This window comes from Larimichthys crocea, chromosome XXIV, assembly GCF_000972845.2.
Source record: "Larimichthys crocea isolate SSNF chromosome XXIV, L_crocea_2.0, whole genome shotgun sequence".
In the NCBI taxonomy this organism is placed as follows: domain Eukaryota; kingdom Metazoa; phylum Chordata; class Actinopteri; family Sciaenidae; genus Larimichthys; species Larimichthys crocea.
In genome coordinates, this window is record NC_040034.1 from 252,695 (window position 1) to 268,753 (window position 16,059).

The following is a 16,059-nucleotide window of genomic DNA, read 5'->3' on the forward strand; positions in this document are numbered from 1 at the left end:
CAGTGGTATATTTGACTGTATAATCTCCTGTGTGCACTCTTTGCTAATTGTGAGTATGGATGCCCTAATGTGTGTGTGTGTGTGTGTGTGTGTGTGTGTGTGTGTGTGTGCACATACTGCAGGTTTGGATGTTTTGAAGCCGATGCCAGCTTTCATCATCGTCTCATGTGGCCTACAGTGGTGTGTATTTACAGCATGTTTTTTCTGCCCTCTGCAGTGGAACAGCAGGATCTCTGTTTGTCTGTGTGTGCGCGTGTGTGTGTGTGCGTGTGTGTGTGCGTGTGTGTGTGTGCGTGTGTGTATGTGTGTGACCAAGACTGTATGTTAGCCTTATAAGGCCAACCAGGAAACATTTAAGGATAAGAAAAGCTGTGAGTCACTGTTTTCCCTCATCTGCTCAGTAGCACAAAAACATCCTCTTCTCTGCCCTCACCACCTTCCCCCATGGAGGGATTGTCTGTGTGTGTAGGTGTGTGTGTGTGTGTAGGTGTGTGTCCATGTGTCCTGCAGTCTTCGGGGTAACTGTCTTATCTTATTTCTAATGAGGTGCTGAGCTATTCACACAGCCCGCTTTCCCAGGAGATGTAGAAGGGCGCTGGGGGAACAGCTGGTCTAGCACTGAAGGTGCAGAACTGTGGAGAAGCACTTGTGCCATCTTGGCCTGTAAAGCAGGAGCGTGCAGCCAGTAAGTGAAGAGGAGGAATGAATTAAGTAAAGGAGGGAGGGAGTATGAGGAGAACAGAAAGGGAATCGAAAAGCAAGAGAAATTATGTAACGAGCGAGAGCAAGAAGAAGAAGAAGAAGAGTCTCGCTGGTGCTTCTGAAAAGGCCTCCTTCATTGTTTATAGCACAATTTAGTGTTGTTGGTAATTTGCCGTGTTACACAAACTTAAAGATTGTATGTTCTGAGTGCAGTTTGATGGTAAATGTTAGTCAGTCTCTGTCAAGGAGCTCGCCATTTATAGCCAATAATGAATAGAGCTACGAAATATTATGTACATAAGGAGGAGGTCCGAGTGATGTGTAATAATAATGGTGCATGATGGCATCAGTGAGAAGTGTCCACAGCTGTGTGATTATGCTATTACCCAAGCAGCTAATAAATGACAGCGAAGTGTGAACGAAGCAGCTGCTGCTCAACTAATCTGTGTATTATTTTCTCAATTCATCGATTGTCTATAATGTCAAATGACAGTGATGTGTTCAGGTAGCTTTTTTTATTCGACCAACAGTCCAAAATATTCAGTTTACTGAGAAAAGCATCATATCCGGACATTAGATATTATTTAGAAGCTGATATTAGCTTTTTTTTAAATAATTTTAATTACTCTATAAGTGAAATGATTATCAAAGTAGTTGCTGATTAATCGATGACTTGTTGCAGCTCTCGATAAATGTCTTTAGATTTCTCTCTTTCATCTCACAGATAGCAAAAATAATCGTGGTCAACATTATAATTCCCAGTCCACACTTCACATCTACTCTAGTCTAGTTTGGTCTGAGACTTTTGTAAAACTCTTCATTGTAAGTTCTTTTCATCATTCCTGCCTGCCATGTTAACCTACAACGACCTTTAGACTTTGTTGCCTGGGAGGGAAAAGTAATAGAATACAGATTAATCACCCTCTGTCATAACATTAAGATGAATACCAACTATTCAAATATGAATTTAATACTCTCTTTGTTTCCGCTCTCTCTGTTTACATTACAGTGATTTTTATAAAACTGTCCCTATAGGCCTGGACCTGCCTGCATGCAGCTTAGTCCTGTTCAGCTTGTGACTGCTGTTCTGACCCATAAAGACCCGTGCTATTATTCTGGGGCGTGCTCTATCAAGTCTGCAGACATGGTTTCATCACGAACAGCTGTGTGTGTGTGTGTGTGTGTTTGCGTATTTGTGTGTCTCCAGAGTGAAGTGATTTGTGCTCTCAGCAGCCTGGGTCTCATCCAGACAATAAGTTTGGCAGACATAATGAGAGAACCCCCAAGTATCTGCCAGATACACACACACACACACACACACACACACACACACACCCTCACTCTGGTTCGTATTCAGCGTTACTGTTTTGATAGCAAACACATGCTCTTTACATATCTGTCTCTTTGTCTTCATTTCACTACATGGGTAAATATGTCCGAGGATACATCTCCATGGAAACCAAAAACAACTAAACCATGAGGTGCGTTTGTGCATCTTCCCTCGTCTTCGGGAAATTCCTCATCCATAGGTATAAGAAAATAGTTATTTTATGCTTCCCACCGTAGAATCTAAGCAAACCATAACCGTTCCTTAATCCTGAATTGTGTCAGATATCTCCTCTGATCCTTCTCCAGCCTGTGTTTTGGCTTGTGTACAGACAGTCTGGTTTGCATAGAATCTCCTTCCCTTGTCTCTGCGTGGGACCTGGTATCCAGGCCACCCCACAAAAAACTCCCAGCTCTCAAGAAAGAGCGATGATGGTCTTGTGCATCGAACATGGTCAACAGAAAGCCCCTGCTGTGTTTTAAAAAGTCAAATATTTAACTTGTATTCTAACGTGTTTTTACTTCATCGGGGAACAGGCAGGGAAGAGGGAAAAAGGAGATACAGACGGGGTGATTTTAAGTGTTTTAGTCTGTTTGGCCACCAGTTTCTGTGGAAATAATTTGATACTGATTTCAGTATTTTTTCTTTTTTGTTCTCTTGTGATGAGTCTTTTCACCTGCACAATTTCTCCTCTTCCCATTTTGGACTGATCTGATCGCCGGCCAGGCCATCTTTCTCTAACTTTTTTTCTCAGCCTGACTTTCTCTGCAGCTGTAGCTGTAGCTGAAATAGATGATAATTGTCAAAGTGTGGCCCGGGCTTGACAAGGACAGAGCTGTCTGCCGGCGTGAGTGTCTTCCTATCTGTCGGCATCTCTCTCTCTCTCTAAAAAATGAAGGCAAGACAGTTGATTGATGCACAGCTGGTGAACCGACTCAGATACAGAATAAGTTTGACTCTATATTGGAAGAGAATATGAGTGTGGAGTTTGCGTGCATGGAGGCAGACAGTTACTTAGAAGTCGGGGTAAATAATTCATGTGAGGATTACACAAAGAAGCAGAGAATTGGGTCAGAACTGCAGTTAGTTTGTTGGACATTTAGAAAAGATCAGAGTGTGGGCCGAGAGGGAAAGTGTAAGAAATAATTCAAGAAAGAAAGAATGGATGCATGGATGGAAAAAGGCAGCAATCAATCCAACGGCTGTCATATTTGCTGAATATAAAAAATGGCACATTGTAGGTGTTTTGTTTGCGTGCATTTCTTTATGAGCGTCTGTGTTTGTGTTCCTCGGAGGAGAGTGATGTTGTTTAAAGCCCAGTAATCCCTCTTTTGTAGCTGCTGTTGTCTCCCATTGTAGAGCAGAAGTCAATACCCACAGAGCCACTAGTCCCTCTCTCTCGTGGTTCTGTTTAGTATGTGCATAGCAGAGCCGAGCTCTCTGTTTCCTCTGTTTGATCTCAGTAGTAGCAGCACTGCACGTTGTGCATCAAGCTGTGTCTGTGCATGTGTGTGTGTGTGTGTGTGTGCATGTGTACGCACAGTGAGAGGGCTAGTATAGACCTGACGACACTCCCTCGGGGTATGTTTGGGGTTCCTATTTGGACCTTCTCCCACACAAAGACCCACTTCCTCTGGGAGGCCTCCTCCACCCTGCCCCTCTTGCTGTGTACCCATTAACACACATGCACAACAACATGTGCAAAAGTAGTGGTCCCGAGCACACACACACACACACACACACACACATACACACATGCTCAAACATACTTTTAGTGGCTAGATTGGAGGTTGTGACAGAAGTGGCCTCCGGTGATTTAGAGCTTCCTGCTGAAGGTCAGGTTGAAGGAAAGACTTTTTTAGATGGAGGAGAGAGACAAGAAGGAGGGACGGAATGAGAGGATGGGAAGGAGACGGGGAGGGGTGGGGAAAGGTTGTCACAAATAAAAGCAGGGAGACTCAGGGAACACAATCGACCACTCAACCTTCTTCCATTCACACAGAGAGAGAGAGAGCAAAAAAAAAAAAAACCTCCTGAAAAGAAAAAGGAAGTGGAGGAAGCGAAGGATAAAGGAGGCAGATCAGGTTCCACTACAAATTGCATCATGATGCCCTTTGTTAAAACCTCACATAAAACTTCACTCTGTACTTGGTCAACAGTGAGTTCGACCCGTGGCTGGAATTAACAGGTTACGATGAGCTTAACAAACGTTTATTTTATGTTTATTCCTTCGAAATATCTCTTGAAAATAAACCGTCCAAATACACTCCTCTTCAGCTAAGTGAGCCTAGCTCAGTAAGCTTTTGGCTTGTTGATGTTTCACGCATTCTCAGCTCAACTCGCCCGTAAAATACCGCCGTCCCCTCCCAAAAAAAAAAAAAAAAAAAATCCCCCACAACACTTAGCTGCCGTTAAATCATAGTAAGGCTTGAAAATACACATCAGAATGTGTGTGTTGACTAGTGAATCATCTTTTTCTGTAATATGCATCAGTAAAACATGTGCAGGCACTGATAAGTGGGTATATGCACAGGCATGTGTGTGTGTGAGAGAGTTATAAACACCGGTGGAGTTTGTTTACATGTTCGGTATCAATTTGGGAAACTGTTTACTGAGATATACACACAGATATTAAGAGTGTATATAGCAAGGAAGAAGGAGCGTGCATGTGCCATTACTGTCCTATAATAGTCTATTTCTAACTGTCTGTCCAGATTTTGAGTGCAACTTGCCAGGAAGTGTAATTTCCTGCCTGCCAGGCTGATTCAGCAGCATCCAGCTGTTGTGTTTGCGCAGGGAGAAAGGAGACAGAAAGATGAGGCGACCGTCTGTTTTTTTCCATATGACCTCCTTAAATAGTTGTTTTTCCAGGTGCCACAACCTTCCACCCCCACCTTGCCAGCCGCTCTCTCTCTCCCCCACCCACAAACCCACCAATCATTACTCCCCTCTCTCTCTCTCTCTCCCCGGTTGCTCCTTTTTCACACTTTTAAAAGTAGGAAACTCTGGCTCCATAATTCCCTCGAGAACCCGCTGCAGATCATGTGTCCGCGATCTCAGTCTGAGTTGTAATAACCTTTTTCGGTGTTGTTCTTTCTTCCCGTGGTTATTCTGAAAACCCTGCGCCCCACAGGTACGAACTTGTATAAACCATCAGATGCGTCTCTGTTTTCATAAACGCTTAAAAACAATATTTGACTACAAGAGCTTCATGTTTTAAAATCTTTTAGATTTATTCAATGTCTTGACCATTTCAGCACATATACAGTATGTTTGTATGTTTTAAGATTAAGGTTGAGGCTAGATTGCACGTTTGGCCTGGTTGTGGCTATAGTGGTGCGGCCTCACTGCACCACAGCTAATGCATGCATGTATATACAGTACGCATAGGCATGCATGTGTAAGAGGGCACAGCTCTTGAGGAATGCCTTGCCCCTGCGGAGGGGGAGGGAGGAAAGAAATCAGTGCAGTCGAAGACTGAAACTAAGACATGGAGGCATCTAAAAGTAATTGATAGAGGGGGCGAAAGAGATGTAGAGACAGAGAAACAAGAATGAAAGAACTATGTCCCTACACGCTAAATCTTCTCACTTTTTCTTTAGACGACATTTAAATCGCTCTACCAATCAGTCTCGCTTGCAGGCTTGCAGCACAATGTGTTTACCTTCTGCTCAGGCCGTGTTAGTTCCTGGTATGTGGCGTGTTACTGGTGTTTTGCTTGACTTCTTTTGAGTGTACAGAGCTGCCTCACCAATATGAACCCCTCGGCAGTGGTGGTTCATCTGCAGACTAAAAAGTCTGAAATCCTAAATCTAAAATCTGCAAGTGCCTACATTCTGAAACATGTTTTGTTGTCTGTTGTAAAACTTTTAGTTGGATCTGTAGGTCCAAAAGTTCCCTGATATTTTGCAGCCATGTGAGCAGTATTTGTTTTATTAAGGCTTATAATATAATAAAGAGAGCAGGGATGGGTGTCTCAGTTGAAAACACATTTATGTCCTTTGGTCACGCTGTAACCTCTTTTACTACTTGTTGTGTTCGGCAGTGTGTTCCTCTCTTTTCATTCTTGTATGTGTGTTTGTGCTTCGGCGTATTTTCTTTTTTCTTCCGAAACACAGCTGAAGCTGAAATAGAATAAGAATCAAACACAGTAGACAGAAAAAAAACAAATATAATTTAATATACTTGTGCTGGAGCGCAGTGAACGTGAGGGCAACAGGTGTTTCCCCCCCTTCCCACACACCTGCCTCACTTTTACTGAGCTGTGATTTCTCAGCTGGGTCAAAGAAATCTCTTTGTAGCTCTGCTGTGATAAAAGAGGGAGTCTGAGTCACATCCTTTTTTTTTTTATTATTACTACTTTGCCTGTTTAACCTTCCACACTTCTATGTCTGGCTCCCTCCCATCTTTTTGATCTATATGTATGTGTGTGTTTTTGAGGTGGATGCGGCAGGAAGTTATGTGCGGTTTCGTACATTTTTTTGATGACAAAGAGGCTAAAGCCCCTTATCAGCTGTAATCTGGATGATGAGTGTCTTACTCATACACAACGTGCACTCTTCATGCACTTACATTCACAACGATCCACTTCTTGATAACTGTCTTAATGATTTACTTTCTCTCTCTCTTTTTTCCCTTTCGCTCTTTCTCACCCTCTCCCCTCCCTCCATCCCTCCCTCCACCCCTGTCCTTCTCTGCTGACTCGCAGGTGGTGTCCTCCTGTCAGAAGCGAACACTTCCTCTGACACATGGCTGACAGCGGGAGACGGAAGGGGCGAGAGAGCGTACGGGACTGACATACACGCACGGAAAGAGGCAGAGCAGCGAAGAGGCAGGCGGCCATCTGTGGTCGGTCCCCTGCTAGTCAGCAGCTGTGTTGGAGTCAGCAAACAGTTCTCAGCTCCACCGGGACTTCAGACAGAAACCACAGAGCGGGATAAGGGGGTTCTTCCAACATCTCATTGCCCACGGGATGAGAGCGGCCTGGGGCAATGTTGAGGTCTCGCCGGCCTTGGATTAGGCCCCTGGGGCTGCTTCTTTGGAAGGATGGTGATATCCCAGCTGGATCTTCTGCCGTCGCCATCCTCCACGGCTGTCATTAGTGGCTAATGAGCTGCTGCTAGAGGAAACGGAGAAGGTTCCTGTGGAGAGAGGAGAAACAGTACAGCTGTTATTAAGAGGCCCGGAAATTTCAGACAAGGAATTTTTTGCCTCTGCAAGAGAGTGGAACCCTTTAAAACTCTTTCAGCATGAAAGGATATTGACTCTGTTGTTGTGGACATTTCTTTGCCAATCTTTGCTAATTGTTCAACATGGAGTTAAAGGACATTTTTTTCAGCAAGATGATTCAGCATTTTTGTCTCCTAACTGAAGAAGTTTCAACAAAAACATTATAATAATTCAGTATTTTTAAAGCTATATTTTTGTTTTACACTTTGATATTGTTTTGCCCTTTTTTATGACCTGAAGGACACTGGTCGCCATGGCAGCAGCCTATCGTGTAGTGGTGAGCAGTGTGAGCTGCTACAACAGTGTGGTAGTGGACCGGCGTACTCACTCCCACGCTGTGCACTACTGCTCCGGGCCATGTGGGGCGCTGTCCCAGGGACTGGACTGTACGGTCGCACACCGCGGCACGTGCTCCGAGCTGCTTGTTGCGCCTGACCCTGCATATGTTGACCCCAACAACTCACTCATACACTCCCATAACATGATTACTCAACAACTTCCAAACCATGGTAAAATTAGTGTTACCATGGATGCGACTTATAACGGCGGTCTAGAGAGGGCAGGCAGCAGTGGCAATTTGTCTTTAGGGGAGGACAGCCCCACGTGGCGTGGTAAAAAGACTCCCATTGTCGGAGGATCCGCTGGGAACCTGTGCTCCTCTGGCAGTCTGAAGGACATTACTGAAGAGGCCATCAACCTGGCCAGTGGTAAGCTCAAAGAGTTTTCTTTTGACAAGCTCCGACTCTCTTCTTCCAGCCATGTCACCTTCCGGAAAGGTCGTAAGGTCCGTCCTGACTCTTTCAGCCGCCGCTCCACTGACCTGGAGATAATCTACGGTCACTTCAGCTCCCACATCACCACGAACGGAACGACGAATAGCATGACAAATGGCATGGCTACTTCTAATGATGAGAACCTGCCACCGTTTGTGCCAGGGAAAGGATCAGGCCTGGAGGAGACAAAGATAAAGGGCAGCACAGGCACCTTGTCAGCCATCACCAAAGTGGGTGGTGGATCAACAAGCAGCCTATCAAGTATTGGGTCTTTGGATCAAAGTCTGAACACGGTGGCCTCCCTGTACCTCAATGCCCTTGGAGAGGAGAACCTGATTGCCCGTCTGCTGGAGAAAACACGAGCAGAGGCGGGCTCTGGGGGAGCAGGCGGGGAGGACATCCGCGCCTGCCTTGACATCCTCCTTAAATGTTCTGAAGATCTAAAGAAATGCACCGACATCATTAAGCAGTGCATCAGACGAAAAGCTGGTGGAGGGCCAGAGGATGGAGGAGCCAGTCCTGACAGTATGTATCGGGCTGTGATGACACGGCTCAGCACCTATTTGAAGAGACTACCTCTGGAGCTGGAGGGTATTGGAAGTTTGGGAGGTGGTGGACAGGGGGGTCAGGGTGCACCTGGAAGCGGGCACAGTGATCTGGCTGAGCTGGTCAACACTCTTCACTCCATCCAGCAGGGGCCGTACTCTCCCATTTTTGGCAATGAGCAACCTCCTCGCTATGAGGATGTGGTCCATTCACCTCCTATCCCAAAGACTGTTTCTCATTCTACATCTTCTTCTTCCTCCTCATCTTCTTTGAAATCAGACTCCATCCATACCAAACCAGTCCAAAGCTCCCCATCCAGAGCCACCCCACTTATCAATGGACTACAACATCCCCATCCTTCTTCTATCACACAACACACACTCTCTCCCCCGTCCGTCACATGCTCTCCATCCAGATCCTCCCCAACACACTCTCCTTCCCCTCTTCGTACCTCCCCAACCCCGCCGTACACACACACACCTCCGGCATCCCCCATGGAGGCTCTTTATATTGAGGAGGAGGAAGCAGAAGTGGAGAAGACACCAGAACAAATCCCACAACAGACACACACTCCAACCAGAGGGGTAAAAACTACCCCAAACAAAAACGGGACAACGTTGGGTCAACACATGCAGTTATCCCATCCACACACACACCATAACTCTTCGAGTACTTTACCAGCCAGCGCTGGCTACAGCCCCACTTGGCCTTCCTCTGCCTCACAAACAGTCTCAGCACCCAAAGCTGTCTCACACAGGAATGATGACATTGACAAGCTGCTGATGGACTTAGAGAATCTTTCTCAGAGTATGAGCCACCCCAGAAACACTGAGCCACCACTTCCAGCCAAAACCAGGAAGAGGGAAGGAGGCCAGGGAATCACTTCCACTGAGGCCCTCACCCAGCCCAAAATGGCCCAGTTCCATGTCCAGAAGCCAGAGAGCCATCTACCCATGAATGGCCCTAGCTCCAGGAGTCCCCAAAGCCTCACCCCTCCCCAGGGAGAGAACAGTGAAGCTGTGGTGGGTGAGGAGGAGGATGGGGCACTGCTCCTGAGGATCCTGGAGAGCATTGAGAGTTTTGCTCAGGAGCTGGTGGATTCTGGGGCAGGGAGCACAGGGAGTGCTGAGAGAAAGTGTGGGAAGGAGCGGGAGGTGATGAGGCTCCTGCAGGATACACTGGCTACCACAGGCAGAGCTGACACCCCTCTTGAGAGCCCAAACCCACCAGCTTCTCCCACTCCTCCACCTATACACACAGATGTGGTCCCAGCTATACCGCCAAAACACTCCCTTGCAAATACACCTGCAGTTTCACCTGCACCACCACCCATAACTGCAGCATCTGAAGCTGTGTGCAATGTTCCCTCTGAACCTGCACCTAAACTTACACCTGATGCTGCCCCCAAACCTCTGCCTACACCCATCCCTGAGCCTATAACTGAGGCTATAGAAGTTACCGAAGCCTCTACAGGTGAGACCGATCCAAAATCCATCCTCAGCCCTGAAACATCTGCACCTGCAAGCTTGCATTCCTCTGCACAACCAGCTGAACCTACACCTGTGGCTGCACCTGAAGCACCAGCCCCCGCTGCGATCCCAGTCGCGGTAGCAGCAAGAGATGCTGCAGCTGCTGTCGGTGACCCTGCTCCCGTGAGAGACACCGGTTCAACCCTCCTCATCCAGCAGACTCCAGAAGTGATTAGAGTAAGTGAAAGACACACCTGCATGATTACCCGCGTATCAACGCACCATTTGAGATTTCATTTAGCGCAATCAGGTCTTGCATTTAAAGCCCTTCTAGGAAATAGAGGAATGAGATTTCAATCACGTAATAAACTGCAGATCTCAGACCTGAATTATTTATTATTCTCTCTGTCATTATTGAGTCCAACTTTCTCTGGCTCAAACACCAGCCTGCTGCTTTGTAGAAGACAATTGTCACTTCTGGTATTTCTGTGTATGGCACCATCTGTTGCAAATCAGTGTCTCAGCTTGAGCTGATATCAGCAGAAGTAGGACTCTTTTCTTTACTCAAGTCCCGCTTCATGATTTTGGAGGATATTTGCACGCTGTGCAGCTTTGATTCAATTCCCGTTGTGTTGAACGTTTTACTCTCGCCATGGCGTGAGAAGCAAACAGACAAGAGAGTCTGAAAGTGACAGACATGCAGTGAACCAAGAAACCGAGTGATTGACAGCGTTAGAGTGAGAAGAGACAATTTGAAAGACATAGAAAAAAAAACACCCAGGCGAGAATTTTATCGCTTTGACACAACAGGGTTGATGCCAGTGTAATTGATGGGCCGTGATGAATAGTATTCATTAACTGCGATGAACGCGCTGATACAGTTTCCCTATCTGGGCTTGAATAAAAAGCTTGGTGCTCTGAATCATGGAACAGAATAGCTCATTGTGTAAGGAGTGGCTCTTTTGTTGACTCTTTCTGGTTTCTAAATTGTGTTTTGAACCATGAATGTTTGTGTGAGTGTGTTTTTGCAGACGTGTGTGTGTGTGTGTGTGTGTTGGCTCTCCTTTCCACCCCGGGGGAATATTTAAAGGTAATTTAGGGTTGTGCTACAGAGCGAGGGCAAGGCAATTGGAGCGTGTGTTTCAGTGTGTGTGTGTGTGTGTGTGTGTGTGTGTGTGTGAATTGGTGTGTATAAGCTACTGACACTGTGAATAAACTTAGAAAGGGGGGGGCGGCGGCATTACCTCAGCTTGTCTCGCATGTGGGTGTTCAACAGCACATTGCAGATTTAATTAATTGTGCGTGACAGACAGACAACACATTAATACCTACAGAGATATCAAGTCAAATCAATTTTTATTTTAATGCCTCATCCTTTAATTGCTTTTTATCCCTCGCTAATTTGCTTGTTTTGCTCTCCCCGTCGTCCCTCCTTCTCCTCACCAGTCTCGCACTGCTGTTTGTTTACTGAGCTGTGTAACCTTATGCCCCGACGATATGTAGGGCACCTATTTATGAGGTTACCATGGTAGCTGCCACAGTCAGAACAGAACAGCAAGCACCCGAACACATCATTACGCGATCTCAATCCTCCTCCGTCCTCTGTCTGCCCGTCCATCCCTCTTTCCTGTCTTGTTTTTGTCTTTCTGCTCCTCTGCCTCCACGTCTCTTCATCAGCATCTCGCCATTCTTACACCTGTCAGTCTCTCTTTCTACCTTTTTTCCCCCTTTCTTTTCTGCTATTTGTTTTTCTGTTTACCGCGTCCCGTCTTTCACCTACAGTCAAGGAGCCGGTCTACAATGACCACAGCTTCCCCTTCCTGCCCTGTGATTGGCTGCCGTGTTATTTTGGGAGCGGTGAATAACAGTTGTTGCTGTGTGGAGGGCAGAGCAACCAAATGAGAGGTGCTGATTGGAGCACAGCAGGAGGGGGTTTGGTGGGTGGGCGTTGTTGGGTCAGGGTGAAGTGGGGTGGGGTGTCGGAGCCTGGGGGGTGGGGGGCAACTGTTGGCACACTAAGTGTTAACGGTATCGTTACCCTCCAACCCCCCCTCCGCCCCCTGGCAGAGCTAGGTGTGAGGGAGGCCTAAATCTGTCCACCCCTCGGTACTATGGCATCCCGCTAACAGACTCACTGTCGCCACAGTGTAAATGGACCTGCGTATGTGTGTGTGTGTGAGTGTGTGAAGGTGTCCATGTTTGTTTGTTTGTTTGTCTGTTTGTTGCGTATTCATCCCGGACTTCTTACATGTGTAGGTGCTCGTGCACGTTCATGTATTCGTGTATGTGCATGTGCATACAGGTGCATTCGTATGAATCCCATCTGGTGAATGTGTGTTTGATGGAACACGTGTGTGTGTGTATGTGTGTGTGTTTGTTGGCCTGAGGGTAAGTTGACCCAGTGCTACTGTGGGTCACAGCTGAGTTTCGGAATAGCTTTCTGACACCCAATACTGACTCTGGCACTCTGGGAATTATGCTAATATCTCACAGTGCCATCCCCGCCTCCTGCCTCGGTTGCACATTAAACTGCCAATCAAACTATAAACAAGGCAAGCCCCCCCCCTCACACACAAGCGCTCTCATACACACAACTAGTTACTACACTCCACCTTGATTTGTAGCTGTGTTTCCCTTGGCACTGCCGTGGCTTTGATGGGAAGCTTCGCTAAGCCCCTACGGGATGACACTGGCCTCAAGTCAGTAGCATCCTCATCTACACGTGGATGTGTGTGTGTGTGTGCTCATGCACATGTGTTTATTGTTGATTCTGCTGCTGACAGACTAATACAAGGCTTTCTGCACCTGTCAGAGCAGACCCATTAATCTCCATGGAGACAAGGAAGAGAGCTGATATAAATCAGAGGCTCGGCTGCGACAGTCAAAGTGAGAGCGGGGAGACGTGGCAGCGGTGATGATGCGAGGAAAGTTGGCTCAACATGTTAGTGGTACTTGAAGTCAGCGGCCTTCCTGACGCAGTTGGTTTGTGTTTTTCTTCCCATCTCTCTGTTTTTTTGTGCAAAATATCAGAACAGATATCTGAGAATAGATTTCCCTTCCCCTGAACTTGAGCTGTATGTTTTTGTTTCGGTGGGAGTGTCTCGGTTCAGCCAATGGTGACATGATTTACGCACACGTACACTCCTGGCCGTATCCAGAGCTGCCATTCTGATGGCTTAATTAACCCGCTGTTGATTTGAGTGTTTTTGCCAACTGCTTCGGATGCATTGCTAGGCCGGTCAGTTACAGCTCGAGTCAGGGTGTGCCTGAGGGTCCCCCTTTAACAGGAAACTGGTGCAGAGGTGGTGGAGAATCTTTTCACACTTTGTCCATTTCTGGGTTTGAACCATAATTGAGAAATCATCTGCTGGAAAATGATTAGAAGAGATACTTTATTAATGTCTCAATGGGGAAATTCTTTTTTCACAATGTTTTATTTACATGCATTTTGGAGAGAGATGGTGGAGTGATGGGCAGCCCCCCTGAGGAGTTGGGGGGGGGGTTCGGTGCCTTGCTCAAGGGCACAAGGAGGTGAGCTGGCACCTCTCCAGCTACCAGTCCACTTTACATATTTTTGGACTTGAACCAGCCACTCTCCGGTTCCCAAGCCAAGTCCCTATGCACTGAGCTACTGCCGCCCAGTGGCAATGGTGACATGTCCATTGCCAAATCGAAAGATAACTTTCAGTGGAATTAATTTCCCCTTTTTAACAGCAAACGTGACAACGCACTGTGTGAGTAAATCGTTGTTTTTTTTTGTCAACTAAGCAACACACCCTCTCCTAGTAACACTTTTCTCAGGTCCTGTTGACTCGTATGTGTGATTACACACACCAAAACCAAAAAAAATAAATCTAGAAATGAGGTTTAATAATGAGTGTGCCTGTAGCTGTGTAATCTATCTTGAAAGTGGATTGAGTTTGTGGATACACCTGCTTTCAGAGTCACACAGTTCGTTATGTTCTTATCTTAAAATAGCGGTGCAACAACAGTCTTCTTGTGTGAGTCAGTGTGTTCCTCTCTCTGACTTTTTCCTGCCCATATTTTTTTAGCCAGCTGGGGAGAGGAACTTTTGACCTTCGGATCTGCTACTTTTTGGCACCGAGGGCCTTATAGAGGAAAAAAAAAAAGGATAGAAGAAGGGATAAAGAAATAAGGAAGGATAGAAAGGAAACAACAGGAAGACAGGAAAGCCGAATGAATGAATGTCTGTAAGGCAGCAGGAGGGGTGGTGGAAGTTTTTTTGTTATCTGAGAAGTTGACTTAGAGAAAAGAGGAATTCATAGGGATTTAGACAAGAAGAGGAGTGAGCGTACAAAAAAAAAACACAGATGAGAAAGAGACTCCGGGTGCTTGGGGGAGGGGGATGGAGTTGGAGCCGTCGTGGGGGCCCTGCACCGTACAGTTGTTGACTCTGGGTTGGCGGAGGATGACATCATTCCTCGGCTGCTTCCACAGGAAATAAGGTCACAGCGGGAACCTCGACCAAGCGGGGAAAGACGACTGTTTCAACCTAGGTGCGCGAGCACACAGATGAATGCATTTATTTATACATGCACACACACACACACTGACACATTCATACACACACAATACGCTCCCACACAGAGGCCTGTGTTGCTATGCGGGAGAGGACTTTTCCAATACAGTTCATACCATCCAAGGTTAGCCTGGACAATGGAATTATTCTCCACCCAGCCCTTTGCTACACACACACACACACACACACATAGAGAAATGGTGGAGTTCATTAACTTTGCACATTTGGCTGGGGGATGTTCACATACATACACACCAGCACATTTAAGCAAGTGACATCATGATTTACCACTCCCAGTGCAGGCTGGGAGATCATCCAACTGCTGTTTCCAGTGCAGTGTGTGTTCTGTTGGAGTGTGTACACTTGTATGCACGCACACACACACACACACATTCAAGCCTTTTTTTTTTCTTTTATGTGAGCCTGAATTTTTTTTTCATCTGAAAAGTTTTTGGCTCAGTGGGAGGCATTGTAGCGTAACTCTTTGGACCTCCATATGTGTCGCCGTGGAAACCATCACAACATGTTTATAAGCAGTAGATAGCTGGTGGGACTCCCCTAACCCGGAATATCATTTGCGCAGTCTGATTTTTCTGGTGGGAGCTCCCTCGCAGAATCATGGCACCAAGGGGGAGATCGGATGGAGACTGGACGTGTTCTTAGGTTTATTTCAGAATACTGACTGCGATGATGTGGGTGTGGCTGTGTGTGTGTGTGTGTGTGTGTGTGTGTGTTTGTTTCCATGTGATAGAGTTTGCCAGTGTTCCAGAACGTTATGACTCGGTACAAACATCACCCCCTCCACCCACCCATCTCCCTACAGTCTCCCTGTTTAACACACACACACCCTCCCTCCCTCCTTCCTTTGAACGCACCCTTCACCCAGCTCCACCCAAACTAGGCCAAGGGGGGGTTTTCTCCAGAACTTGCGTCAGTGCTAAGACGCTCTCCTGTCCAGAAAAAGTTATTTTCATCCCTTTGTCCTGAATTTAAATGCACCAGGATACAAGCTGCTTATAATGTTAGAAAAAGTGATTGCACTTGAATCAAAATATGAATTACCGTGTGCAGTGTGTCACTAATGACAAACCTGCATGTTTTACTTGTATAGAAATGATATCTGAAGGTTCAGGTTACCCCTTTTGTGATCCGTGCGCTTTTCATCTGACAAACCTCTCGCTCTGTCAGGCAGCAGGATGTCAGGAATTTTGGCTTCTTGAATAAGACGAGAAAAGAAAAGGGGGGGAGCGGAGAGAGGATCAAAGAACCAGCATCTTCTGTCAGATCCAGGCTCACCTGTGAGGCTTGAGCGTTGGATGGTTCAGACGTGGGAACAAGCAGAGAGCTGCTACCCTCTAGCGACTCCCAGCTCCCTGCTTTACCACGGGTTACTGTGCCGACCTCGCTTCTGTGTTTGTTGGTGAAGAGGATCTACAGCTCCATCTACGGGGTGATCTGTGAACTAACACTAGT

The 16,059-nt window shown here is 46.5% G+C and overlaps 1 protein-coding gene across 2 annotated transcripts in view; it reads left to right on the forward strand.

Moving 5' to 3' along the window:
* The window catches only part of ppp2r3a (protein phosphatase 2, regulatory subunit B'', alpha), a 56,898-nt gene that overhangs the window by 25,935 nt on the left and 14,904 nt on the right, over positions 1-16,059 (forward strand). For both annotated transcript variants that reach the window (XM_019269909.2, XM_019269910.2), the window contains exon 2: positions 6,738-10,283. In XM_019269909.2, the coding sequence (XP_019125454.2) occupies positions 7,512-10,283 (2,772 nt within the window). In that variant the 5' untranslated portion in view covers positions 6,738-7,511. The remainder of the gene's footprint in view (positions 1-6,737; positions 10,284-16,059) is intronic.